Raw genomic sequence first — 27,601 nt, forward strand, 5'->3', positions numbered from 1 at the left:
GTTTCGCAGGCGTTCCATGGTCCTGCATGAAAGGCGGCCCTGGGTTTCAGCAACCAGTGCAAAGCCCGAGGACCTCGTTATGCGGTAGACCAGGCTTCCAGTAGGGGGAAGAACAACACACCCGAAGAGCCGATAGCAGTGCGTCTTACAACACCGTTTCTTCCAGCAAAAAGACGAAGAACCCCCGTGTCACGCGCCTCTGAAACCCGCACTTCGTTTTCCTTTCCTTTTGCGTGAGCTATTTCTTTGCTTATACTACCAAGCAACATTGCTGAAATAAGTAAATTAAATAAATAAACTAAGAACCTCATATTCTTGTTTCAAGGTGTGTGCTTGTTATTATGTGTTAGCGTGTAAGGATCTTGCGTCTCGCGCACTGCTGTTGTTTCTGTCGCATTTACTCGAGAATTCTGGGAATTTTTTTTAGCTTAGAGCAAGAAGTTTCTTGAACTGACTGCGAAATTACATCCCGAATCTCTGAAACGCCACAAAACTTATTGGAGTGCATCCTGTTATTGCTTCGTGCCCAGTTTAGCATATTCTTAAACTTTCATGTTTACATATTCCGTGGTTAGGCGACGTTTTCGCACGTCCCGACGTATTCTTCGATCCTAGAATACAGAGAACACGTGCATTTCGGTGTCATTCTTGATGTTACCTCTTTTCGTGCGTCCCTACTTTGACCTTCCTCTCCAAGTTGGGCTGTAATCGCTTTGCCCACATGCCGCGGCATGCTGTAAAATACCAGCGTCGAGAAAGATGGGGCTGCTCCTCCCCCCCCACCCCCACCCCCGCCACACCAACTAGATGTATAAGGGGCACGTACGAGTGGCGCCGCCTGAAGGCAAATACATACCTACAACTATGCTTAAAACATGCCATCCACCACACCGCAGATGTGGACACCTGGCCGTAGTGTGGAGGCCAGCCAACTCTCGCCCACTTCACGTGGAAATGCGAGCTTAGGCCACCCAAAATCAATATGCCTCACATTCCGGCGCAAAAATTCGGAACTGAGCATTGGGAGACCAGGCTTGCCAGCGAAGAATATGCGAACTGCTGAGGCTGGTGGAGCGCTGGGCTAAGGGCCCGACACACCTGCTTCCCAAACTCTTTCCTTTCACAATAAACGTTCTTCATTTCAATTTTCCCTAAGGTTAATCTCACCTGATCCATCCCACATAAAGAACCACCATCAACTTCTGCGACTTTCGTGATTGTGATTTGCGACACAGCTGCATGATCGTGTCGAGATATCGGTCACAAGCACCGTTTTTGTCTATGTCCTAGGGCGTGCGAGAAATAAGTATGCGCTGTGCCGAATGGAAGCCGAAGACGTCTCAGCATATGGCTGGCCCTTGCTGAAATACAATGTAAAAAAATACGTAGTTGTTCTTACTGGACCTTTCCCTACATCATCGGCTGCCGGTTATTTCCTATAATATTTACAGACGTCAGTGATTTCATTCCACAGCACTGAAACGCCACGCCGTCATATTTACAGTAATCTGACGTAAAAAAATACATAATTTTGTAATTACCTTCCACGGAACCGCAAAAATCCGACTGTCACAGTTATAGGGACACACAGTAAAAAATACGGGGCCTGTAATTTCATTTCATGGTATCGAAATAGCATACCGTCATATTCACAGCAATTCCCCACAAAAAAATACTTGCTTCTTTAATTTCATTGCATGCCCTTAAAATGATGTGTCGTCATATTTGTAACAATTTTAGCAGTTTCTCCCTAAATTCTAGAACTGCGCTTTTCGTTAAAAAAATTGAATCTGCTACATTTAATAATCATTACTATTATTCGGCTTACTTGGAAATTGTCATTCATTACTCTTACTGCGGATTCTTCCTGCTTTGGAAAGTACTAATTACTTTACAGTTTACTATTTATTTCATCTGAAGCAAGAAACATTGAAAACCTGAAAAAGGTGGCTGGCAGTAAAACCAAAGCTATAGTCTATACCGACATGATAGTATATTAACCTTCATTTAAAGTAAATTAGATGTCATTGTTGCTCAAGAACGAAGACGGGAAGAAGTTAAACACACAAATCGATAGAAATAGATAGAAAAAAGAATGGACATCTGCAATTTCTTAGTATAAGACAACAGTGCACCAATACATACCAATATCTCTGATTGGCAAACGATGGTCGAGTAACGTTTGGAACGATGTGTAATGTGTCTGGCAATGCCGTGACACTACCTAGCACAAAAATGTATGAGCCTATCGCTCTCGGTCATAATTTTGCGTATTTAGGATACTAAAGCATACAAAAGAAAAAGCGAACAAGCTTGTTATGTGCGCCCTACATACTAACTGCAATGAAAGCATAAACAATCCGGAATACTGACGAGTGGCATCTGCATCACCAGAAGTGCTGCTGACATAAACTATTTTAATAAATGAGAACGTGTAAACTGGCCTATTGCACATGAGAGTTGGCTGGTAGTAAAAAGGCGTTTGAGGATATAGTTTCAAGATTAACGAAGTCCACGCTGGAGAATGACAGGACGCTTGAGCTGTGGGGCACAAAATGTACACAGGGCACAGGTTCTGGAGCACGAAAATGTTTACGCAGTACCCCCCTCTCTCACTATGCCACAATTCCCTGTAATTTTGACACTCGAAGAAAGATGCTTTAGGGGAAACAACTCGGAAGAGACACTCAAGTCTGCTTACGTGTGGGAATGCGAAGGCATTATACCGTTAGTAGACCTCAAAACATCACGAACGCGCTCATTTTATACACCCTGACTCGGCGCCACTCACTTCCCTTTGGCTACACCGTCACGTGCCCAGTGACGCACACACTAGGCCGCACCTTTAGTCAGCCGTAACCGCGTAACCGCGTAACCACCGTGAACTCGGGGCAGCACGCTTGTCTTGCACCCCGGAGGCCCGGGTTTGATTCTTAGCCAGACCAAAATTTACTAAATGTTCTTTTCAAAGCCATCATGTTACTTTTATTTACAGGAACCTCCCTGACAAATTTGATGTCAACCCGAGCATTTGTTGACGAATTTTTATTATCTTACTATATTGTTACCACCTTTCCATCACGCCGACTCCGACTGATCTTCCCTCAATGGCGGATATAATGTTTTCACATAAAAAAAATTATCGTGCCGAAATTTCCGAGTAGGCTTCTGTTTTCCGACGCTCAAGGTTTAGCCCCTTTTTGTGAACCGGTGGCATTGGCGTTGGTTTTTAGCCACGGCGTGTGATGGTCCCAAAAAGTACGTGCTCTAGGAAAGAGTTAAAAGAAATACAAAAGAAATTTGAAGCCGACTTTCCCACATTTCTGAAGTAAGCTGCAATATATTAAAATTTCATCTGTTGCATAGCAAGCCCGACGAAAGGGAACAGTTTGCATGAAGGCCACCCCGATTTATCAATAAAGCACAGAAAGTGATGCTGTGAATAATGCACTGGCCCTCTTTGTTGAGAAACATTGTTACGCTGAACTCTTGGCCAGGCTAGAATGAGGGACATAGTTCGCTTCCCATTAATACAGTTAAGTTGTGATTTGTGATAAAGCAACAAAATTACAAGAGCATCGCACGCGTAATTCGAAGACGTGGGATCATTCTCCACCTGCGGCAAGTTGTTTTTTCATCCACATTCATTTCCATTAATTTATCATTTCTTTATTTCAAGTAATAAGTACATGTAATTTCCCTTATGCTGTCCTTAGTGTCTTTGTTTGTTGGCTTTCTATCATATGATTAATAAAAATCGGGCCCCTCAGTTATCCCCCTTTCTTCTCGTTCATTACATAACGAGGGTATCGAATTCGGCAACATTGATGCCTTCAGGTAGCATTAAGGAGTTTATTGACCAGTCGCCTTCACAAAAAAAAAAAGATCACGTGCTCGTGACGCCTGCGGCAGAAAGGATGTTCCACATCCGCCGTCATGGTTTGTGAGCGGTGGCGCTGGGGCTAACACTCCCAGTGTTAGTTCTTGTAGCAAAACATAAATCCCGAGAAAGTGGTACAGTGGGAATGCAAAGTATTGGGTTTAAATTCACTAGCTCCGAGGTGTTTCGAGTAAGCGCAACTCTCAAAGCACTATCAAACTCAAAGCCTACTCACCCAATTTGTAGCTTCACGGCAGATGTGGCAGGCAAAAACGAAGAACGCAGTCACATGGTGAAATAAATGTCAATAACTTGCCGCCATCACTTGTAAGCCCAGTCGCTCACTTTTTCCCCCAAGAGCAGGCACTGCAGAAAGCTTCATGCAATATTACTACAGTGGAGCCCATCGGGGCAGGTGGCGGAACAATTGCGCATGCGCGTTTCATGAGTCCCACATCTTTCTTTTTCATTTTCAAGCATCGTTCTCACTATTTTGCTCAATACTTTCTTTCTCCCTCTTTAACAGTGCGCATGCATGTGGCTTGATAAACGGAATCTCGCCGTTTTCTTTAAGTACTGGCACAGTGCCTCAATTTTCACAGGGAAAAAAATTCTTTAAAAGAACGTGCCTTTTTCACAGTGCAGAAGCGACGTTCTCCGGTAATAAACCAAGCTCAACGGAACCCGGCTGTCAGTATTTGTATGCAATTTGTGTTTACAAGCACCTTTTACGGTGCATGTTTTATAATTTACTATATGGCTTTAAAATACTGACAGCTTATCTCATGCTGCAACTGCGCATTTTGGACAATGAGCGAATATTTCATGACATTCACATCGGTTTTATTGGCGCCAGGCAGACGGAAACGCTGGATGCAAGGTCGAAACGCAATCACATTTTGTTCTTTAAGCTCACGTGAGAAGGCTTGCTGAGCCGCCAGTACACTAACGTCTAAGCACGGGTCAATTAAAAACACAAGCAAAATTGTCCTCCCTCGAGTGCTGTTGCGAGGCTTTTAGTCACTTGGCACCCGTGCCCGCGTTTCATTCTTTTACGAAATTTAGCTGCGCGCGTGTGCCCCATCGTAAAATGTTCCCGCATCATAGATGCTTTCTCGTCGAAGACATCTGGCAAGAGTTTCTGAACGGTTTATTGAAGCCAACAAAAGCGATCAGCTGACGCGTCGCACGTGCAGATACGCTAACACGCCCACGACTGGTACGCTGCTTTTGCATCTCAGAAACTGGTTTTAAATGCACATTTTCCATATTGCATACACCCCTTACGACTAATTACTGGAAGGCCTCAAGCGCGAGGATGCAACTGAGAGTTGTCGTGGTGGCTTGACCCATTCGGGTTCTTTGACCGTCGTGAGTGTCATGGCGCCACTCTTTCGGACACAGCCTTCTTGAAGGCCACCGGATGTCCTGATATCAAAGGGCGTGTACTGGCGGCAACTGATAGATAGATAGATAGATAGATAGATAGATAGATAGATAGATAGATAGATAGATAGATAGATAGATAGATAGATAGATAGATAGATAGATAGATAGATAGATAGATAGATAGATAGATAGATAGATAGATAGATAGATAGATAGACAGACAGACAGACAGACAGACAGACAGACAGACAGACAGACAGACAGACAGACAGACAGACAGACAGACAGACAGACAGACAGACAGACAGATAGACAGATAGATAGATAGATAGATAGATAGATAGATAGATAGATAGATAGATAGATAGATAGATAGATAGATAGATAGATAGATAGATAGATAGATAGATAGATAGATAGATAGATAGATATTCTTAATACAAGCGTACAAGGTAACTTTACGACCCGTTGGTCGTGGTTAACCTTCCTGAATGCGCCAGGAATCTGCTCCTCCATAAAAGGATGGGAGTGCAAACTGTCTAATGTAACTCTGAGTGTTCCTTATCCCATCGCACACTGAAAGTACCTTGTATATGAAATATTGTCTCTGGAGTGTGACAGACGCAGCAGTATGGGTTCCGTCCAATAGTCCAGCAACTGCGCTTCCTGTTCTACGAGAAGCTTGCAGTTGCGCTCCTCCGTAGCTAGCTCTAAAGGGAGCCATTTCTGCACATTTCATCGAGACCACGTCTGATGATGACGCGATAGCCCTGACGTTAGCTCTGTAATTAATTACTTATGAGAACTGCCAGATAGGATAAATTCGTCAAAACATGGCCTTCACTTTGCACTGAGACGCTTCCAGGAATACAGCGACACGGTTGTCAAAGACCTTATAGAGAACAGAAGCTATCCCAAGTATATTCGCCTCTGCAAAGGGACGGCGCAATCGTTAGATTGCCGATGCGCTCAATTTGCCGTGAAAATAGTAGTTAGTTAGTTAGTTAGTTAGTTAGTTAGTTAGTTAGTTAGTTAGTTAGTTAGTTAGTTAGTTAGTTAGTTAGTTAGTTAGTTAGGTAGTTAGTTAGTTAGTTAGTTAGTTAGTTAGTTAGTTAGTTAGTTAGTTAGTTAGTTAGTTAGTTAGTTAGTTAGTTAGTTAGTTAGTTAGTTAGTTAGTTAGTTAGTTAGTTAGTTAGTTAGTTAGTTAGTTAGTTAGTTAGTTAGTTAGTTTTGCAGCACGTAGCTCTAGCCTTGTATGTTACCATCGATTGCCCTGCACGGACCAGCGAGATGCTCCCAGAGTGCAAAGTTTGATAGCTGGGAATAAAGCCTGATGCACAAGGTTTCATAAAAAATCTTGTGTCTCAGCTGTGTCGGTGTTCAAATTTGTGCGCTGCAGCCCTTTGCTCAAGCGTGCCAATCGATAAACTTACCTGAAACGTTTGAAAGATTTATATACAGTCTCTTTATTCGAGCTCTTTGGAGAGTTCAAGCCAAATGAAACATAGAGGCAACCAATAGCCGATACATCTTCATTGTTTGTCTTGAGCAAGCACTGCTGTGTGGCACTGTTCTTTTTTTGAATATAAATATGTAACACAAAAAGCTTGAACTTTATGGGTTTCAAGGCGTACTGTCTCGAGACGCAGGTGCGTTGGAAGTACAGGATTATATTCAATAATTCCAGCTTCCGTACAAAGGTCCGCCTTTCCACTCATGTAAAGGCTGAGTGGACACTCCTAATTGCTTCTCAAATGAATTAACCAGCACAGGCACGTCTTGATATGTCCCTGAAGTGACGTCTGCGCAAACACAAACACACACACACACACACACACACACACACACACACACACACACACGCGCGCGCGCGCGCGCGCACGCACGCACGCGCGCACATGCACACACACACAATAAGCGTGTACATTGAGTACGGTCGTGAAGGCAAGCAGCACGGAAAAAACATCTCAATATATCCGGAACTCAAATGCTACCTCGCCGCGACTTTCACACAAGCAAATGAATGACGAATAAATCAAAGCGCAAGTGTTCCCGCGACGACTGCTGAGAACGCATAAAGGTAACCGCCCAAAGCATGGCTGTAGGCATTACAACGAGACATTGGAAATGTATGAGAATTGCAAGGAATCCTCTCTTCCCCGCAACCTTGAATTAGGCGGGCTTCGCCGTAGATGACCTCGTTTTGTGGAGGAACCCATTTTAAGTAAACAACGGAGTTGAGTAAGCACTAATAAAGGTATGAACACCTTTGGCGCAGGTGGTGAATGCACCTTATCTGTTATTACCTGTTACTTATTGTTGAGGTATAATGTTGCACTATACAGAATGAAAAAGCAAAAAAAAGAAGCAATAGAGGGACATCACCAAGCCACGACACGACATCACGACACGACATCACCAAGCCATAGTTACATGCGACATAAGCGATCAACCGCGCCGTCGCGTTGCCATCCACATATGTTACTTCATAAGAATCTATGAAGGAGCTTATGAGAATTGGATGATGAAAGCTTTCATGCTAAAGGCATGTTTTACGACAGCAGCACTAAATGGCTCTTTGTTTTATGCGAATGAAATGCTGCACGAATGGTCCATTAGTATGCGCTGAGCGTCGTTGAAAAGTTTCAGGAACGCCAAACCCTCAAGAGAAAGAAACGAGAGAGCACGCTCGCAGAATAAGAACTAAGAATTTCCAGAAAAAGAAAAATGACACGTGTCCATACGTGTTGTTTATACCACCGGTGGCTTGTGTTTTTCTCGTTGGTCCCATGATAGGAGTGTGGCTGTTGATTTCACTTTCAAATTAACACATGGTGTTATGATTTTGACTTCACTTAACTCATGATATTGATAATTTTGGCAGCTTCTGTCGCTGGCTTTTCCACAACATTTCACTGTTAATGTTTATACATAAAGGACCTTTTCTTACACCTGTATGTGTTATTTCTTTCCTTTTTGTGTAAAATAAAATAATGGTCCTAAGTCGTAACCGTTTGTGTCATTGCTTTAGAGAGAGAAATATAAACTTTATTGATGTACTGAAGATATTAGCCTGAGGGATCGCCCGGCGTGCCACTCTAGGTGTCGGGTGATAATTACCATTTTTCTGCATTGAAACATGTCAATGCTTTTTAACTTAAGAGTTTGTATCTTCCTTTCGGGTAATAAGTGAAGTGGGCACGCTGTTTCATAACTGTGACTGCATATCGTTTCATCTGCAGTGTAACGGCAGTGTGAAGTTTGCTCCCATGCCGTCTCTTCAACAAGGTCTTCGTTCCACACTTGCCCTGACTCTATGGCTCTCGCGGGTCACCTCATATGTAGACATCACGGAGGGTTCTCCAACTATCTTATTATATAATCTATATTGCGTCGGTCTGCTTTCTCTCAAAGGCGTGCACATAGAGTAATTTTTTTAGCAATTTTAATGGCGCCGTTCTGGCCGCCATAGATTAGGTATTTTTGTCTACTTCTGCGCAGCCAGACGACCTAAATAGGTTACAGTCTGGTTCCCAATTCTGTGATGATTTCGGCATAAAATCTTCGCTCCTGCCTCCTACGGCTGAGTTTACCGTCTCTAAGCATCTGCTATTCTACTCTACACAACATTTCATTTTACAAACAAACCAAGTTCGCGTTTGCGTCTACTACGTCTTCCTACGACTGTATTTCTGCAGTTAATTTATCCCTCGGCTAGTAAAAAAAAGGGGGTATGCTTCTTATGGAATGGTTTCACTAAATTTCATCTTAATACATTATTTTACTGCGTTCTGGGCAGCTTTTTTGTATTGGCTATGAGTGCTACTTAATGTAGCCGGCACTCAGATTTCGCAGCAGTACTAATGAGAGCAACCGAATGTGATCAAGCACTTTAGGTCATTGCCGAAAAACATTCACACAAAACACCTGCGAATGTCTCCTCAAAATATCCTTTAAAAAAAAGAAGACACTTTAAGTGTCATTAACCATAACTCTTGAACACCAGCCTCGGAGATGGGGAAATTTGCCTCAGTTTATTTTGTAATGCAGTGCTCTCTAAGGCTCTGAGTGTCGAGGCTGCTCTTGTGATTATGATCCTGTGTACACAGTGGGTGCGAAATTTTTGAGAATGGTGTGGATTTATCCTAAACAGCATGTACAGCACAAGTGCGTACAACATTCATAAATCTTGGTGCGGTTGCGCCATTACGGAAAGTGTGCGTTGCCTTACAAAGAAGTCTGCGTCCAACTACTCAGCGTTTACGTGTGCTAACAATCAGGCTCTGCATGAGATCAGCTACTCAGGTGAAATTAGTATGTAATTAAATCCATGTTTTTTTTTTTAAATAAGTTCTTCTACAACGTGTGTCGGTTGCGCCAAATATTGGACGTGCGTTAATGCACCTTCCACACTTCCTTCCCTGTCTACTGTGTTTTCTGTCTTCTTCAGCCTGGTCTTAAATGTTCATTGGTTCTTCCCTCCACCCACACACATTCTTTCCCCTCGCTGTGTCATACGCCACACAGCAATAAGTAAAACACATATATGGAGGCGCGTTCCTTCGAACTTTTCTCACACAGACAATGCCCAAGGGAGTCCAGCTCTTTTTAAAAGGTCTAAACGCTTTTCATTGTCTATTTCGCTTAGTTTTTATGGTGTCCATCCAAACCAAGTTGTGGGCCGTTCATGTGAGGCCAAAATTTATGGGGAAACGGGGCCAGCTGTTGTAACCACTTTTAGCGCCACCAATTCTGAAAGGCGCGCAGTATTGATGCGAGTATTAAAAAAATACAGAATATTCTTGATGCTATGAAAGAATATTACCACGAGTGCCAAGAGAGAAGACATGAGTGTATGTCGTTATGCCAGGCTATTTGTTCTAGGCCTCTGCAGCAGGCTATCAATTCTAATACAAAAGCAAACCGCTGACAAAACTTACGGAAGGGGCAGCGCTTCAATATTGAATGACATGCTCGTAGACTTGAGAGCGTGGGCTTACAGAAAGCAATCAGGCCTCGAGCAGTTTCTCACTGGAGCTATAGAACTCTACAGCATTTGTCAATGTTAGGTACCGAAAGTGAATTTCGTGATGCGGATAAGGCTGATTTTTTCCCGTCGCCCAGGGCTTGGCTAAATAACCTAGTCTCTGCTTCGCCCCAGGCGATAAGGCTTCAGCGCCAGGTGTCCAAGGCAGATATTTCAGGCACATACATAAAACCTGCTCACGGCGAAATATTTACTTGTAATTTCTGGCACTAAGTATCTAACGCAGAGACGAACGGAACGGCAACTTCGAAGTATAGAGGCAAAAAATATTTCTTTCATGCTAATACAGGTGCAATGTTTAGCCTGCAAACCTTCTTGGGAAAACAATTTAATGACGTCGTCGTCCAGATAATCGGAAAAAGAATACGCTTTAAAGTGCATCATCGTACCCGGCAAAGGCTTCTCCTACAGCTTTTCTCTTGCTTTCTGCATTGTCTAGCGACGACGTCGGTTATAATTCCTACAACGATGCTTGTTCGAAAGCGTTCCTGCATTGCGTTGATAGCTGTGAACTTTAGAGTCACATGCATTAGGGAAAACTATGACCGTTTGAGCCTGCGACAAAAAGCGCTACAGGGTACAACAACATCCATGCTCGAAAAATCCTGTTCATGTAGTTTTGGCTACGGCCAATTTTGACTCGGGAAACTCTTGCACGAGCAATTGGTGTAAACTCAAAGTGTTCTACTACCAAGCATGTAGATCTAGTTTAGCTAGGAACTAAAAGACGTGTATAAACTTCATTCCTTAACGACTCTTTGTTCGAGTCGCCGTTGTCGGAGGATCCATCTGAGTCCCCATTCAGGCTGGGGACTGCATTTGTCGGGATTTGTTGAAGTATTTGACGTGGGCTACCAGCAGTGGGCATAGTGTAGGGCGAATCTCTTGCTGTGGCGTGGTCTCATTCTCCCAGATGTTGGGAAGGTAGGAAGGAATTCTTGATCGACCTAAAAAGTGTGGAGAAGAGAACACCTTGGGGCATTCCCAGTAAGTATGGAGTGCGATGGGGTAGTTGCCGCGTATACCTGACACGCTGGTTTGCCAAGTCTCGTCACAATGTGGTTTTGGATATCATCAATCTGTAGTCTAAGTGTTTGTTCCTGGCGGATTAGCGCAGCATCTTCTAGATCTAGTGCGTGTTTGTGACGGCGATGTTAAGAGGAGTACGTTGTTCTTGTATTCCTTGAGCCGGTTGCGGTGTTTACGATGTTCGGCTGTGATACTTCTGAGGCAGTAGGTCTCGGGCCATTCCATGGTATTGCTCGGTGTTATGGCATGGCGAGCTAAGGCTTGACCCTTTTCAAAGACTTCTATCTCCTGACACTACCGAGCAACGGGGCGGTCGGCAGTGTTAGAGCAGTGTGGTGACTTGTAATGTATGAGCGCAGCAAATGCAAAAAGCCCCAAGCTACTGTGATCCCTGCTCGCTTGAGCATTTATTCCGCGTTTAAAACTTTATTTCGACATCGAAAAGGGCGTGCGCGAGCACCAAGATGACTTGCTTATTTGTTAACTATGCGCCCGACGAGACGCATACTAACGTGGGTGTTCACACTTATTTGTTGTAAGATGAAATCGACTGTCATATCATGCCATGTATATCTATGTATCTAAATTCAATAGCAAAGTTCAAATATTCTAGTTACTTGTTAAATGCAAAGATATGCGGCTTATTCTTGTGTTTCTTCGCAATTGTGAACTTTTGCCTGTTTCGGGACACAACTTCACGTCCCCACGAGGAACGCCCATCGCGGAGAGTCCCCAGCGCTGACTGCCGCGTTTAGTTAGCCTGTTCATCCCAGCATTTAGGGGCTACATTACGTCATATACCATTTGCTCGTATTTTTTTTTCATTTTTCTTCATTTGTCGGCGTTTTCTTTATTATTATTATTTCTAATCACTCATAGTGCGTAAACTCCGAATGAACTCAAATGGAGTAGCAGTAAGTACTTGCTTCCAACACCTCCACGTGATCCTTAAGTAAAATCTGTATGCCAGTTTATATGCGCAGCCATTATTATCTATGTAAAAGCCCCGTGTTTACTTACCCTGCATAGACCCCACTCATGGTAGTGTGGCACCGAAGTGAACAGCCTTCGCAGCCAAGGCTGCCGCAATGCATTCAGTTCGTCCCGGCGGCGAACGGAGAGTAATCGCATTCGCAGTCGTGTCGTTTCTTTTTCGCAACGAACAGAATTGAAACGCATCTTTTATTGAAACTGTATAGACAACTTCACTACAGTGGCAACACTCCCGCATATTACGCATCCGGGACGCACGGCAGGGCTTCTACGTACACAAACGACTGTACAGAGACAGAAAAAGAAAAAAAAGAAAGACAGAGTCCAGAAATAAGCATGCAGCGAATACACGCCTACGTACACAGACTTCTTCAAAACACGAGGCCCGTCACAGTCGGCGCCTAACGCTCGTCGAACGGTCACGCAGACCATTCGAAACAGACGCCGTTCAAGCACAGGCCCGTCACAAACAAACGTTCAGTGAGCGGCGATCTCGATTCAGCTCATTGTCCCATGAATAAACATCGGCACGAGAATTTGGTCGACAGTCTGCATATGTGTGTCGATTCTCTCTTTCTTTGCATATAACTCAAAAGAGCGTAATGGCATGGTGAGATGAATGGGAGGAAGGCGAAGGGGAAAATGGAAAATGCGCGTGTCGAACTTTTTTTGAGCACTTCTGCAGCACCGGTTTACCGTATTTCTCCAAACTAAATTAGGGAAAACGCATCTGCGAACAGCAGCTCTGGCTGCACACCAGTAAGAAAGATGCTCGAGCAAATGTTGTGCTGACCTGTATGCGCTTCGAGAAAGCTGTAAACAAAGAAATGTTTTGTGCAACGAATGTTGGTGAGTGGTGGTTGAGTAGAGTAAATGAGCTCTTTCCAAACTTGTCATGCAAACACAGGCAAGCTGCATCAGCCGGCGGGCATGTGTTATTAAATATGCGCAAGATAAAGTAGTTGGAATGACTAAACTAATAAAAACGGCGATTTGAAAACGAATGTATTGTTGAAATTGAATGCACGTGTCAATGGTTTCAATGTATGTGAGAATATGAGGACGACAGAAGCATTAGCCGGACATACTGAATGAAAAAAAGGAAAGGAGATTATGAGAGAGGTTTTGGTAGTCACTAAATTATTTCGAGTGTTCGTTTATTGCTAATTACTACAGGAGCTTTGCGCAAAAGAAAAACAAAAAAAATAATAATCGACCTGTTCTGCTACAGAGTCGAAGGCAAAAGTCCAAAATTATCTCACAAGGACGAAATTCGCCTAATTTTCTCAAATCAAAAGTTTACATTGGCGGCTCATAAAGGTATCACACACAAGTTACATGTCAACAGGCAACACGTCGATAAACAATAAAAGCTGAACACCTTTTGTTTATCCCCCGAAACTTCTTATACCCAAGCATTGTATATATAATTCCAAAACAGAAAAAAAAACACAATTGCTGTTACTCGATTTCATCCTTTTGGTACTTCAAAAGAAACCACATAGCAACGTATACGCGTGGTTATTTGCTCCGTGCACATGTAGTCAACGTGACATTGTCAAGGTACATCCCTTGCATTAACAATACATAAATGTACGCTCAATCCACCAACTGCACTTGCCAACAACGTACATTGAACGCGAGTAAAATATTTGCATTGCGTTTCTTTAACAGGAACATGTTACGCACAACAACACATATATAATTAGCTGCTTTAGCGCCGCGTGGGCTGGATACATTACTGCGCTTCCAACAACACATTTCGTTTGAATCACGTCATCATGACCACCGGTACAAAAATTTTATAGCCCAAAAATGTAAGCCGCTGATCCGGGAACGGTCACTACACTCGCCAGACGGCACACGTAATAACCCGACACCTTATCTGCGCTTCCAAAGAGCCCCTAATTTTGCGTGTCTTCTACGGATGACAACGATGCACAGTTGTAGTTGCTTTGGTGTCACCGAGTGCTGGGAACCTAGAGACTTCTTTTTTGACAGTCATTGGAAATAAGGTTTGTTACGGTTGCTTTCACGGTATATAGACGTACGTGAAGTTTACGTTGAGCGGGAGGACAACATATGGGCGCTTTCTTTTCTTTTTTGATGCATTCAAAGAAATTTATCATCAAAAGAAATTCTGGTCACTTGGCCATAGGATGGCTAGTACTGCATTACTACAGGCAAGCTGAGAACTCATGTTTCTAGCCCCTGGTTTAAAAAATCTCACTGGCTTAAAAAATGCAACCTAATTACACTCAATTAAAAGCGTTCGTCCACACATTTCAAGAAACGTGCACTGGCTCGTCATAGGTAGTCAACACAAAATATGAGAGCCAGTTCACGTGCTGTTTCGAGTTCAGTAATCCGGATAACCGCCGTCATCACTCCAAATTTAGCAACTGCTACACGGAGCAGCATGTACGGGATGACCTTGACCAGCAATCGCATGCTCTGCGTTGATTATGTTAGGCCCTCCCAACGTTTAACCTTCCGCCCAACGCAAACTGTGATGCGACAACGAGAGAGCGGTGTGATCACTATGCGACACAATGACGCGTAGAACTGCCTCGGGTGCACACTACAGTCAAAGCTAATGATTCAAGTGGGGCCAACCGGAAACACGCGGAAGCGAGTTGTGCCGCACTCCTTCGCAGTACCAGAAACAGTGCTTCGCTGCTGCGTTTTGTTTTTCTGAATCTTTTTTTTTTCAAGCACACAGAAGGTCCAGCCGGCTGCAGCTACTATGCGAAGAAAGAAGCTCGGAAAGCTCAAACCTGTAGAAGAACAAAGAAAGATGAAACATAGTTGGAAAACATCTTTCTACAGCGCTCAGTTAAGAGGCGATTGGTCAACTGTTCCGTTAGAGGCGCGGAAAGGAATAGAGGGATGTGGTTGCGGGAGCTGCTCGTGTGAGGCGGTTCCCGCAGCGGGTTGGCACGGGCGTCTCAGCGTCCGGGCCCAAAGGGATCGTTGGCCAGCTTGAGTCCTAATCGAGCCTTGGCGGCCTTGGCGCCAGACGCTCCTCGCGTCATCCCGAAGTCGAGCATGCCGCGGGACCTCTTCGGCATGACGTCGAAGTTGCTGCGGCGAGTCAGAGACACAACGTCGCACAAGTCACAAGTACCGCCAATGTTACGCGGATGTCATCAAGAACAGTTTCTAAAGTGACACTGAAGACAACTCTTAATCAGTTCAGAGTGACTGAGTTTTTTTTTGCGAAAACACCCCTTTAGTTAACTGTGCGGTACTAGGTTCATTATTAGAAGAGAACATTGTCCTAAAAAATGTATATCTTGAATTTTCCGCCAAAGCGCTAGTGCTGGCACGTGACGTCATAGGCTTCGAAGTCTGTATATGTATATATAAGTCGTCGTAGTTCAGTATAATTCTCGATGCCTCCTAGGTTTGGTCTTTGCCAGAGTACAATTTAGTTCATCTTTACAGATCAAGACTTGACTAGCCCTGGTTAGATTTGACCGTGCATTAAAATTTACAACGTCACAGGGTGCAGGCGTGGAATTCACCTAATGGTACCGTTGCCATCTGCATTTTGTTCTTGTGCCTTTTCCGGCTTACAAAGAATTTTGTCACTATCGCCGTGGCTATATTTTCTGTTGTAGTAGGGTCATTTACTTACCAGGCTAAAATAATTTTTCTTTCTTCAGGGTCCCTTTAAAGGAATGTAAAGAATCTGCACGTAACTTATAATGCTAATGAGAGCAACTTTAGCAGAACGCAAGTGAAAGAATGAGACTTGGAGCGATATTCCGAATCCGTCAGCTGGTTCCATCGGGTAGTCTCTTTGGATGGATGGATGGACGGAAAAACTATATTGCGGTCCATTAGGTAGCGCTAGTTTTCAAGCCGGAAGCTGCAGGCCGCTCCCACGTTGGGACCGAAACGCCAAGCCTTTCGGCCGCTTCGCGGACCCATTGGACTGTCCATGGCTGTTCTTCAAATGTGAGACTACGTATCGCTGCGTCCCACCGCTCTTCAGTGTTGTCCTTGTCGCTGCGTAACACGGAGCAACGCCAGAGCGTATGACTAAGACCTATGGTGTCGTTATATTTATCGCATGTTGTAGGTGTAGAGAACGCGGATAGATCTTGTTGATTAGAAACGGGAGTCCAAGAGTTGAAAGAAGCTATGCCTCCTGATGCAGCTCAAGTCAGGCCACTAATACACACTCGAAGCCATACTTTCAAGAAGTAAGATGCTGCAGTCAGCTGGAAACGTTTTATGGATGACTTTCTTGCTGTGCTGAAAGGTTCGAAGCCTCAGCGCAGGGTCTTTGCTGTTAAAAAACGTACTGGGGTTTTTTTTTTTTAAAAGTGTGCGTAAGGACATAAGTTCACAAATGAATTGCCAGTAGATGTTCACCTACAATTGCTAGATATTCTTATTTATTTATTTATTTATTTACAGTACCCTCAGGGCCCAGAAGGGCGTTACAGAGGGGGGTGGGTACAACAATAATAAAAAATACATGCTCAAACAATTATTAGTATTAAGGTGATAAATTCAAAAGATAATCAGTTATTGCAGTCTTGAAAGATGATGCCTCCTCGATGCAGGCGATGGAGGGGGGAAGGCGGTTCCACTCGGCACTGGTTTTCGGCAGAAATGAGTCAGAGAAAACATTTGTGCGACAGAAAGGAATGAACACTTTAAACCGATGATCAAGACGCGACGACATGTACGAAGGCTCTGAAATTAAGTCTTGTTTAAGCGAGCTGTTTTGGTAAAAGATTTTTTGAAAAAGGCAGAGACGGGAAATTTTTCTTCGAATGTGCAAGTTATTAAGGCCAAGGTTCGACTTCATTAAAGAAACGCTAGATGTGCGGGAATAATTAGAAAGGATGAATCGTGCTGACCTGTTCTGAACTGACTCAATGTTATCTGCTAGTCTTTTTTGACCAGGGTCCCACACAGATGACGCGTATTCTAGCTTCGGTCTAATTAGTGTGTGGCGAGGGCAGACTTGACTTTTGCGAAAGCGTCTGCGGCCTCTTCAGTCCACTGAAGCACTTGTTTGCGCTTGTTTACCAGGAGAGCGTCTAGCGGAGCCATAAGTCGTGCGCACTCGGGAATGAATCGGCGGTAGAAATTGACAAATCCGAGAAATTGGCGAAGCTTGGTGAGTGTGGTCGGTCGGGGAAAGTTTTCGATGACGCGAATCTTGGACGGCAGAGGTCGAATGCCGTTAGCGTCGACGATATGACCGAGGAACTCGAGTTCGGTTTGACCGAATTCACTCTTGGCGGCGTTGATGACAATTCCTTTACTGGCAAGGCGTGAAAACAACAACCGCAAGTGGTGAAGATGTTCTTCGGCCGAAGAGCTTGCCACGAGGAGGTCGTCAATGTATGCAAAAACGAAAGGCAGACCTCGGGTGACGGAATCGATGAAACGCTGAAAGGATTGGCCCGCGTTCCGTAAACCGAAAGGCATGCGGAGAAATTCGAAAAGACCGAAGGGCGTGGTGATGGCGGTCTTGGGAATGTCTTCTTCAGCGACCGGTAGTTGATGGTAGGCGCGAACGAGATCGATCTTAGAAAAGATCGTCGCACCGTGCAACGCTACCGTGAAGTCCTGAACGTTCGGTAGAGGGTAGCGATCAGGAACTGTGACGTTGTTTAGTGCCCGGTAATCGCCGCAGGGGCGCCAGTCACCCGTCTTCTTAGGCACCATGTGAAGTGGTGATGCCCAGTTACTGGAAGAAGGGCGGATGATGCCAAGTTGCAGCATGTGTTCGAACTCCGCGCGAGCGATCTTGAGTCTCTCCGGGGACAAACGCCGGGGTCGGAAGTAGACCGGTGGGCCGGAGGTGACGATGTGATGGCACACGTCATGTTGTACCGGTTGCGTCCAGTCCGGCAGGCGTGTCAAAGTGGGAAACTCGCGTAGGAGCGCGGCGAAAGGTTCCTCCAACATGGCAGAAATAGGCGCTATGGGCGAAGTGCCTGATGATGGGACGCCGGAAACGGATAGCTGGGTTACGGAGTCGATGAGACGGCGTCGTTGGATGTCGACAAGGAGTCCGTAGTTATGCAAGAAGTCTGCTCCAATGACTGCATGACGGACGTCTGCAACCAGGAAAATCCAGCGGAACGCTCGTCGAAGGCCAAGGTTTAGCATGACGGAGCGTGACGAGAAAACTGGAATCCTGGTGCCGTTGACGGCTTGCAAAAACGACACAGGAGTCGCTTTTCGGTCGGAGCGCTGGGCGGGTAGAATGCTGACGTCAGCACCTGTGTCGACCAAGAATCGTTGTCCCGTAACTCTGTCCGTCACGTAGAAAAGGCGACTTGTGTGCTGGGCCGGACCACTCGTCGCCGTTAGAGGTCGGCCGGCCTGTTTCCCTGCCAAGTGCAGGGACGCCGACAGTGACGAGCGTCGTTTCCAAAACGGCGGTGGTAGTAGCAAACGCCAGGCGTTGTAGTTGAGGCTTCATTGCGAGTGCCCGTGCGTCTTGATCTGCTGGAACTACGGCTGCGTGGGCGACGAGACGCGCGGCGATGTTCCGCTCCACAGATGATGCGTTCCAGGCGCTCACACAAGGAGTCGAGCGGAGATTGCACTGCAGAAGAGCAGGGAAGAGTTTGCAGAGCGGTTGTATTGTCACCCGGAGACGGTGACGTGGCTGCGATGGTTGGGGTGGCTACTTCCATGACTTTGTCGGCCAAAGCGGCAAGTCCGGTAAGGTCCATGGTAGAGGCTGTCGCCAGGACCATCTGCACGTTAGCCGGGAGTCGTTGCAAAAACAGTTCGCGCAACAGCGTGTCGTCGATGGATCTCGCGTTGTTTCCGAGCAGCTGGCTCATTCGGCGAAGAAGTTGACTAGGGCGTCGGTCGCCGAGTTCTTCAGCGGACAGAAGCTGCTGGATGCGAGAACGCTGTGAAGCTGCTGTGCGCTGTAGCAGTGCTGCCTTGAGATCGTCATAGGCGGTGGCAGACAATGGGGAGTTCAACAAATCTGCTACCTCGTCAATGGCGGCGGGCGAGAGCGCTGCGACGGCGTAATGGAACTTCGAGGCTTGAGAGCGGATACCAGCGACTTGAAATTGCGCTTCGGCCTGAAGAAACCACGCCGAAGGATGCTGGTCCCAGTACTGTGGGAGGCGAACAGCGATGGCGGAACAGGAGGGCTCACCACGTTCCTCGGAAGGGTTCTGGCCTTGAGCTCTCGTAGCGTTGGTCTGGTCCATGGTCGTCTCTACCACAGGAGCGTATGGCAATATCACGTCCGGGGTCACCAAACTGTGGCGACGAGCGACCACGTAGACCGGTAAAGTCGGGCTCTCGCAGGAGAGGAAAAACCAACACTCCGTCGCTTAGCGTAGCATTCTTTTTTTGATCTTCGGAACGCTAGCCCGCGCCGGAACGCGCCAGCCGCTCGAGCCTCGTGTAGACGCGAGCGTCCGCGTCAACTCTCGTGCGACGCCGATGCTGCTGCCGCTACAAGTGTTTTATAGAGCAGTAACTTCAAATGGGGTGGGGCTTTTGAGAAATTCCTGCGAATGTAGCCAAGAGATCTGTTTGCATTGTTCGTGATATGTTCGATGTGCGCATGCCATGAAAGATTACTGTTTAGCTGGATTCCAAGATATTTATAGGAAGTCACGTGCTCAAGGTTAGTTTCATTGATAATATAGCCGAAAGGAGTTGGTGAGTTCGAGCGACGTGAGACAGACATAATTTTGCATTTAGTCGGATTTAAGAACATTAGCCATTGTGAGCACCACCTTGAAATGTTATCTAGATCTTTCTGAAGAATAAAGTTATCATGCTGATTAGTTATTTCACGGTATAGAACGCAATCGTCGGCAAAAAGTTTAATAGAACTATTAACTACGGCAGGTAAGTCGTTTATATAAATTAGGAATAATAACGGTCCCAAGATGGAGCCTTGAGGAACACCTGACTTCACGGCGCAGCGCGGGGATTTGGAATTATTATCATTCTAAATCTTAGCTCCTTTTGTTGGATGTACTCTCCTAGGAGCAAGAAGCTCTTGCTTGACTACCGTTCGGCGCACTTAGTTAAAAGAGGCATTGCTGCTAACTGCCTGAGAGCTGCCCTGGCTAAATCTTGTGTGCACCAGCTTTCCTGCACCATTCAGCAACAAGCGAGCCGTTCACGTAGGGCCGGGAATCCCGATGACACATCGGTGTGTGTCACTGAGAGCCTCATTAAAGATGACCCGGCAGCTGCTCGGTACATTAACGCTCGTCCCAGTGGGCTGTGGCTGTGACACACGTACACGGAGTGTCCCACCACCTAAATAAAAGATAACAACCATTCCACTCTGTGATGATGGAATGGCAGTGAAAGCTGACGACTGTCAAAACTCTCAAACGAAACGCAAAGTGCTTTCGCTGCCATTCCATCTACACAGAGCGGAATGGTTGTCATTTTTACGTTGCGAGTCTGGCGTCGTTGCTGGTTCGGAGGTGCCCGTGCTCGCGATTGTCGTTTTCGTTCAGCATCGCGGGAACGTTCTTCGTCGGTGGTAATTTGGCACCGGCGCCGTTTACATTCTCATTGCTGTTCCCTCCGGCGCTCCTCGTACGCATGTTGTTCTTCGGGTATGCTAACTATAGGTGTCTGCCCCATCGATAACGCAGCTGTTTTGGCGCCGATACCTCGCCTTCTTGTATACTGCGATAACGTTGACGTCACGCTATTGTTCAGGGCAAGCGTTCTAATCTGTTCCGCATTTGGACATCTGGGCCGCCGCAATGCACCCATATGGGTTTGTTAGAAATTGATAAGTCCGTTTTGTTGCCGGACGCCGGAAAAACTACGGAAGATTAGTCATTTACAGCTTTCGCTGCAAAATATGGCGAACAAGTGCCACTAAAGCTCGTAAGAATGTACCCATTGGTAAAGAACGTCGAGAGGCATGGCACATGCACTAAAGAGCATGTCACCCGCTTCGTTAACAGCAGTGTGGGAGTGGTATACAATATTCCACTTTCCTGTGCAAAGTTTTATATTGGACAAGCAGGCAGGTGCCTGAATGACAAGCTTAGGGAGCACAGGCGCGCTGTAACGCTCTATAGCAGGTGCTGGCCACTTGGCTCACCAATGCCGAAAATGTACTCGTAAATGCTCCCCGTGTTTTCACAACACGCAAGTGCTCAGACGGTTCGACAGGCAGTTAGATAGGGAAATATTCGAGTTGTTTTGCATTTCAAGAGCTGCTGATGAATGCGTAAGCGCTCCATGAATCGCACTCATTGATAAAGAAGTATTGTACGTTGAGAAAAACCTGGTGTATGCTCTGTAATGGCTTTTCGTGGGCGCTTATCGGCTTTGTTGCGCATTTGGTTGTCTCCTACGTGGCACGTTTGTTTATGTGTGTGTCTGCGCATTTATTTGAGCACACGATAGCCTCTATGCATGTTTTTCTGAATAAAGCTTGTGAGTTGCAGTCTAGTGCTATGTCCTGTCCCCCTTTTTTTCCGTAGTCTTGTTCGCGCTAGTATCTATCAGTGAGCTTATTCTCCTCATCTCCCTCTCCCATTTATGTTGGGGGTGAATATGCTGCATGAGCAACACCATAAAGCGCAGTTATTTCCACGAAGATTCCCCTTGTCAATACATCGACTCCGCCATGATATCCCTTCTTCGACTCCCGCATAATCCCATTATATAATTATGCGGGCTTGACAAACACACATTGCAAAACACAATTACCGACATGATCTTGCCAAACATTACATAAGTCGACGCGTCAAACAGCAAATCTCACCTGGATCGACTCCTTAACAAGCTCAGAAGGTAGTCCTCGTCAGGAGTCAGAGATGAGTCGTACGCAGCGTTTTGACGATCCCGGTCCCTGCAGAGAAAGAAATAACGCGATGTCAAATCTTCTTCGTCCCGCTCTAACGTAATTTGCACTGTCATATCTGCTTGTTTTCCAGAGAGCTAACTGCGTGCCCAGGCAGCCGGTCGCATCGTAATTTTTCTGCGTGACAGTGACCTTTCCCGGAGCCGCACTTTTGACGCTGTGGTTCGTGTGCGCAACAGCGCAGTCATTGGGAGGTCCCTCGCGGTACAGGGAGAAAAATAGAAATAAGATCGACGACTAGGTTACGTTAACAACCTGATCCCAACCGGGCTATTATGTTCGGTGGTTCCTTACTTTGAGCATACCCTGAGTGACTGGTTGCCTCAGAAATGTTCCCTTGATGTGTCGCAATAGTTGTCGCAAAGGCTTTTGAGCATCGCCCACATTCAAGGATCTATAAAAACGCATTGAAGGTTACCGGCCTCCCAGCAACCTCAAAAGGGGCAGTCAAACCCTCCCTCTCCCCGTGGGGTGTGTGCTGATGAAAAAAAAGAGAGCTATTTATACACTCGGGGGCGTCAGATTAATTTCAAATCCTTGCGGTTCTTTAACGTGCACCAAATGCACGGCACACGAACGCGGCCGCCGCGGCGTTTTTTCAGCAGCGCCCTCAGAGTCAGCATTTGCTTGCGATAACGCAGCTACTTCGAATGCCGATCAATATTCGGTTAATATTAAAAATTATTTATTCAGTAATTCCATAGTAATTCCATTAATTAAGTAATTGTATAGGATGGCACGTACCAGGACTCGGTCTCGAAATTGGCGGGAGCGGAGGCAGATGCCCTGGCGAGCAGTACCACTCCGACGAGGACCAGGATGCCGACACTCACGGAACGCACCATGGCTGGCACTATGGACAGCGCTGCAATCGGATGAAAAAGAAGTGGCGCGGGGTTGATTTTTCTGCGCTTGCCATTCTCTGAGAAGGCGTCCATACTTAAGACATCACAGTGAGGCACGCTACTACAGACGTTCTCTCTTTCTTTTTCTTCTTTTTTAATTACGTAGCTGTTATCCACCGTTGTGAAAACGTCTAATTAGGTGGAAGAGCCAGTGATATTACGTGCGCATGCCTCTGGTCCCTTTCTGATCCAGTTTTGCTTCAAGAAAGGGCTTTTCTCGCATTACGGTGGATGCCGTATTGTTAGTTACACGTTAACCCAATTTTATTCTTTGTGTGAATTCATTTACGGCGTTTCTTGGTGAGCGTCAAGGGAAACAGCGATAAAAGTGCTTGCAGGTTCTTCTCTTCACGTTCGCAGCAGACGCGTCGTAGCGCTTGTAGAGAGGACAAGCGAGATACGCTGCATGGAAACTGCATGAACCCGGCATGTTACACCGCCCACAACACACGCTTTAGGTGGCATTAAATAAAAGTCACTCGGCCGCGCTGAACACAACAATACCTGGAGTTCTTTGGATACATACTGAAGTAAATACACTATGCACCAGAGAACGCAAATCAAAGCTGCAACGACTTATAAAGACTTTAAAAGAAGACGCCCTAAACGCCACAGCTTCTTTTGAGTCATCGCCGGATTACGCAAACCACGTGTTACTCTAACCTCGCCCATAAATACGGACCTACTGTCTCCTAAAACTTCGAATATTAATCAAATAAGCAACCGTACTCTTTTTACTAGTACTGTCACCCACCGCGTGTCTCCGTTATTCTCTTACATCACACCTTTTCAATCGAATGACTTGGCGCAAGGCAGTGAAGATTCTCACGATTACGAAATCTTCAGGGTTACATACTGGATCCGCTTTTATTTTTTAATGTATGTCAGTGATCTACCTATGTGCATTTCTTCTTCGAAATCTATACTTTATGCAGACGATACTACTATCATCAACTCCTTTAAATGCCTTACAACTGTAATATCTAATCTCATTGACGATTTGTACAGCCTGCTAGAGTGGTGCCTTACTAACTAGCTAGAGGTAAGCCCGTCGAAAACAAAATTTGTGGCATTCACTTTGCTGCAACGAACACCTTACTCCATTCCTCCTATTTTTCGCGGTGCCAGTCCGATAACTGCCAAATTTCCCTGTAAATATCTTTGTTTAGAACTTGACAGAAATCTTAAATATATTGAACAAATATCTAAAGAAAAACCGATTACCTACAGGATTTGGGCATTTCTAAAAACAAGACACATATTTAGCCATGAAATATTATTATCGTTATACTTTTCATTTATTCATTCACCCAATAACTACTGCGTTACTTGTTGGGGAAACACTTACGTAACCCATATGAACTCATTGCAATCCTACAAGATAATTACACTTAGCCCATACAACCACAATGCCACATATCTTTTACAAGCTATCACATTATTTCAGTCGCAAAACACGTTAAATATTACCTCGGTACCTTTTCGTTCCGACAAATAAATTACACACGATGCCAATAGCTTGATAACCCAATTTTCTCAAACAAATACTGATGTTACCCGGTTTGCAATAGATAGGAACTTCATTTTAATCGAAATATACACTGATTACGGTAAGCAGAGTGCCCATTCTTCTGGAACACACTGAAGACACAGTGAACACACACTGAACACACACTGAAGACACACTGAACACACACTGAAAACTCTGAACACACACTTTCTGGAACACACTACTACTAAATATAATACAATTAAAATTAAGGAATTCAGAAAGCTACTAAATAAATATATTCTGTTCTATACTGTCGCTTAGTTCATACTCATAACCATTATTTCAGTGCACCATCAGTAAATTTTCATTGCGATACCATAAGAATGCTGTTTCACGTCCTTGCCATCGATATGTATTAAAGTTCATCAATTATGATACGTACGTCATGTCACTTAAACTGTTAATTTATTAGTGTTTAATGAGATTATCCTACAGTGCCTCTTATATGCTTTTTTTAATTATGCACATTAACTTCTTTAATTACGCTATTTATGATAAAAACCGGTAATTTCTTGTTCACGATGTGCTGCAACTGCTGTGATCGGTGCTTTACTTGGCTTAGTTTGGAAAGGAGGTTCCATTGCAGTCTTTAACTTCGGGACCTTCTTCTTTATACTAACATCCTGTAATCTTTCTAATCATCACAACAAACCGGGGGAAAAAAAGACGGCGATTTTCACGGTACGGTTTACACGTCGGCGACACCTCGGACGAGTCATCTGTTCTCGCACGAACCGTGCGCTCGGTTCTTTGACGACCGGCGCTCGCTGATCGTTTGGTAAGTGACCTTTCCTCTCACTTTCCGCTCTCCCACTTCACAAATGATTCCTCGGGAACCCCGTGGCACGAGGCGCAGCGGTATAGAGAGGGCGGCTCCATGCGTGCCCGGAGAGGCTTGCAAATGCCGGAGAGTCAGCCTCGTCCACTCCTCCGGGCACTGGAAACTTTACCCTCCCGTCTGCAAAGTCCGCGGGATTTTCGGCTTCGCGAACCCATCGATGGCCGCTCGAGAGTTGAGCCGACGCGACGGCGGGCCAATTAGAGCGCAGGTACGCTAACCGACCAACGCCGTGCCGAGGAGAGGCCAATCTTGGCATCAGGGACGCACACAGCGGCCGGACGGGAGGAAGCCACGAAGAAGAAAAAGGGGCGGTCAAGGAGGAAATACACCATAATCCAGTTTTCATAACGTCCCCAGGAAGGCGCCTTCCTGGCCACTGGAGCGTGAGGCACACAGTATTTCTTTTTTCTTAGACCGCTTCATCGCACTCCGTGTCTTTTTATTTGTTGTTTTTTTCCGGCCAGTATAATAATCCGCGCTCGACCGATCGGGGCCTCTGAGTGAAGAATGGTGAGAGGTGACTTCGTGCGTCACGGCGCACGCACACACGCGCGCGCACGCGTCGATGCTTCCTCGCCGTCCGCGGCACCGACGTCCTTCGCCACCGGACAAGCCGGCTCACGCTCTCGCACCTGTCGGCTCGGCGAATATCGACTGGACGACGCCTGGCCTGACGCGGGCCGAGACAAGCCCCGGCAAAACGGCCGCTGATGCCGAGCCGCCGTTTCCCCTTAATTTTCCGCTCGGCTTCATCGGGACACACCTATTAAGCAGCCACTGTCGTGCGGCGTTTCCCCGCTTCCCCCCCCCCCCCCCCCTCTGAGCGCTTCCAACATCCTCATCCCATGCTCGGCTTTTTGCTGCCTTCCCGGCGAGCGTCTCCGCCGCAGAAGTGAATTCGTCTAATGCTTCTCTTATCCCATAGGCCCCCCTACGATATACTATGGTCTGCGCTTACTTCAACTGCTTATTTCTTGCGATCAAAGTCCCGACCGACGATATCTCACAGCCGAGCGCCTGTAACGGCTGCGCAAGCGAACAAAATATAACCGAAGGAGGAGAATCGTATAAACAACCGTACGACCGAATGATCCTTTCCTTTCTTTTTCTGTTTTTTTTTTTATTGACGCGAAAAAGCGATCCGCGTCGAGAAGCAGTTATCGGACGCTATTAGCTTTCACGTCGCGGGAGCTTAGGCAACGAAGATCGCGATCAGTGCTGACGTAACAAGAACACTTTAATTTTTCTTTGTTCGTTATCGGCACGATGGTTGCTGCTATTTCCCGATCCTTTAGGCACAGTTATCTTGCGGTTCTGCGTAGTCAACTTGTGCGATGACAGTTCAAATTCTTTCTTTCCTTTCGCTCTTTTTTCTTAAATAAGCGTACAAAGAATAAATAGAGGCAATATTTAAACTCACGTCAACTATCATCGCTCCCTTTAATTGTAGGGATATTACTGCGAACTCTCGAAAACTAACGATGCAATGAGAACTGACGGCTAAGAAATTAGTTTCTAATCTCTGCGTTCCGCGCGATCTGACAGGACAGAAGCGCCAAGTGCATAGCTTCGTCACGTATTTTATTCTCATTCCGTGCTACTTTCCTTTTGCGTTTCAATTTATCCTCAAATTTCTTTCTCTTCATTATATTCATGTGCGTAGGAAACATACGTCTACCTCCGCAGAAATCAAGGTGTCTAACCGTTTCCAATCGGGGAGCTCAGAAAGTGGTGTTTCTTTTTACCCAGGCAATGTACATAACACTTAATAAGCGCCAAGCTTTAGAGTGAAGTTTGTAGCATCTCAAGTTTGATCTGGGAAGTTTCACAGCTCCTGGATGCCGGATATACAAAAATGTGTACCAATAGCCTGAAAGCAAGGTTAGCTTTTTTTTTAATGCGATGTCTTTTCATGACCCTGCACTACACAATACAAAAAAAGCAATTTATTGACAACTGAGAATACTGAATAGTAGGCGAATGGCAGTACGCTCGCATTTGCTGCGAGCAAAACACCGCTACATGTGTCCATAAATGTCATCTCTGTGAGCTCAGAGCTCATATTTGCGCGAGTAGGAACAGATACATGGCGAGAACAACGCAATG

The 27,601-nt window shown here is 45.6% G+C and overlaps 1 protein-coding gene across 2 annotated transcripts in view; it reads right to left on the reverse strand.

Moving 5' to 3' along the window:
* Window positions 1-12,513: 12,513 nt before the first annotated feature.
* LOC135898901 (diuretic hormone class 2-like) overlaps window positions 12,514-27,601 on the reverse strand; it is a 362,476-nt gene continuing 347,388 nt past the window's right edge. For both annotated transcript variants that reach the window (XM_070535699.1, XM_070535698.1), the window contains exons 4-6: window positions 22,942-23,062; window positions 22,099-22,185; window positions 12,514-15,422 (exon numbers count right to left, since the gene is read on the reverse strand). In XM_070535699.1, coding sequence (XP_070391800.1) covers window positions 15,287-15,422; window positions 22,099-22,185; window positions 22,942-23,062 — 344 coding nt within the window. In that variant the 3' untranslated portion in view covers window positions 12,514-15,286. The remainder of the gene's footprint in view (window positions 15,423-22,098; window positions 22,186-22,941; window positions 23,063-27,601) is intronic.

The sequence above is a fragment of the Dermacentor albipictus genome, chromosome 3 (genome assembly GCF_038994185.2).
Source record: "Dermacentor albipictus isolate Rhodes 1998 colony chromosome 3, USDA_Dalb.pri_finalv2, whole genome shotgun sequence".
Lineage (NCBI taxonomy): Eukaryota > Metazoa > Arthropoda > Arachnida > Ixodida > Ixodidae > Dermacentor > Dermacentor albipictus.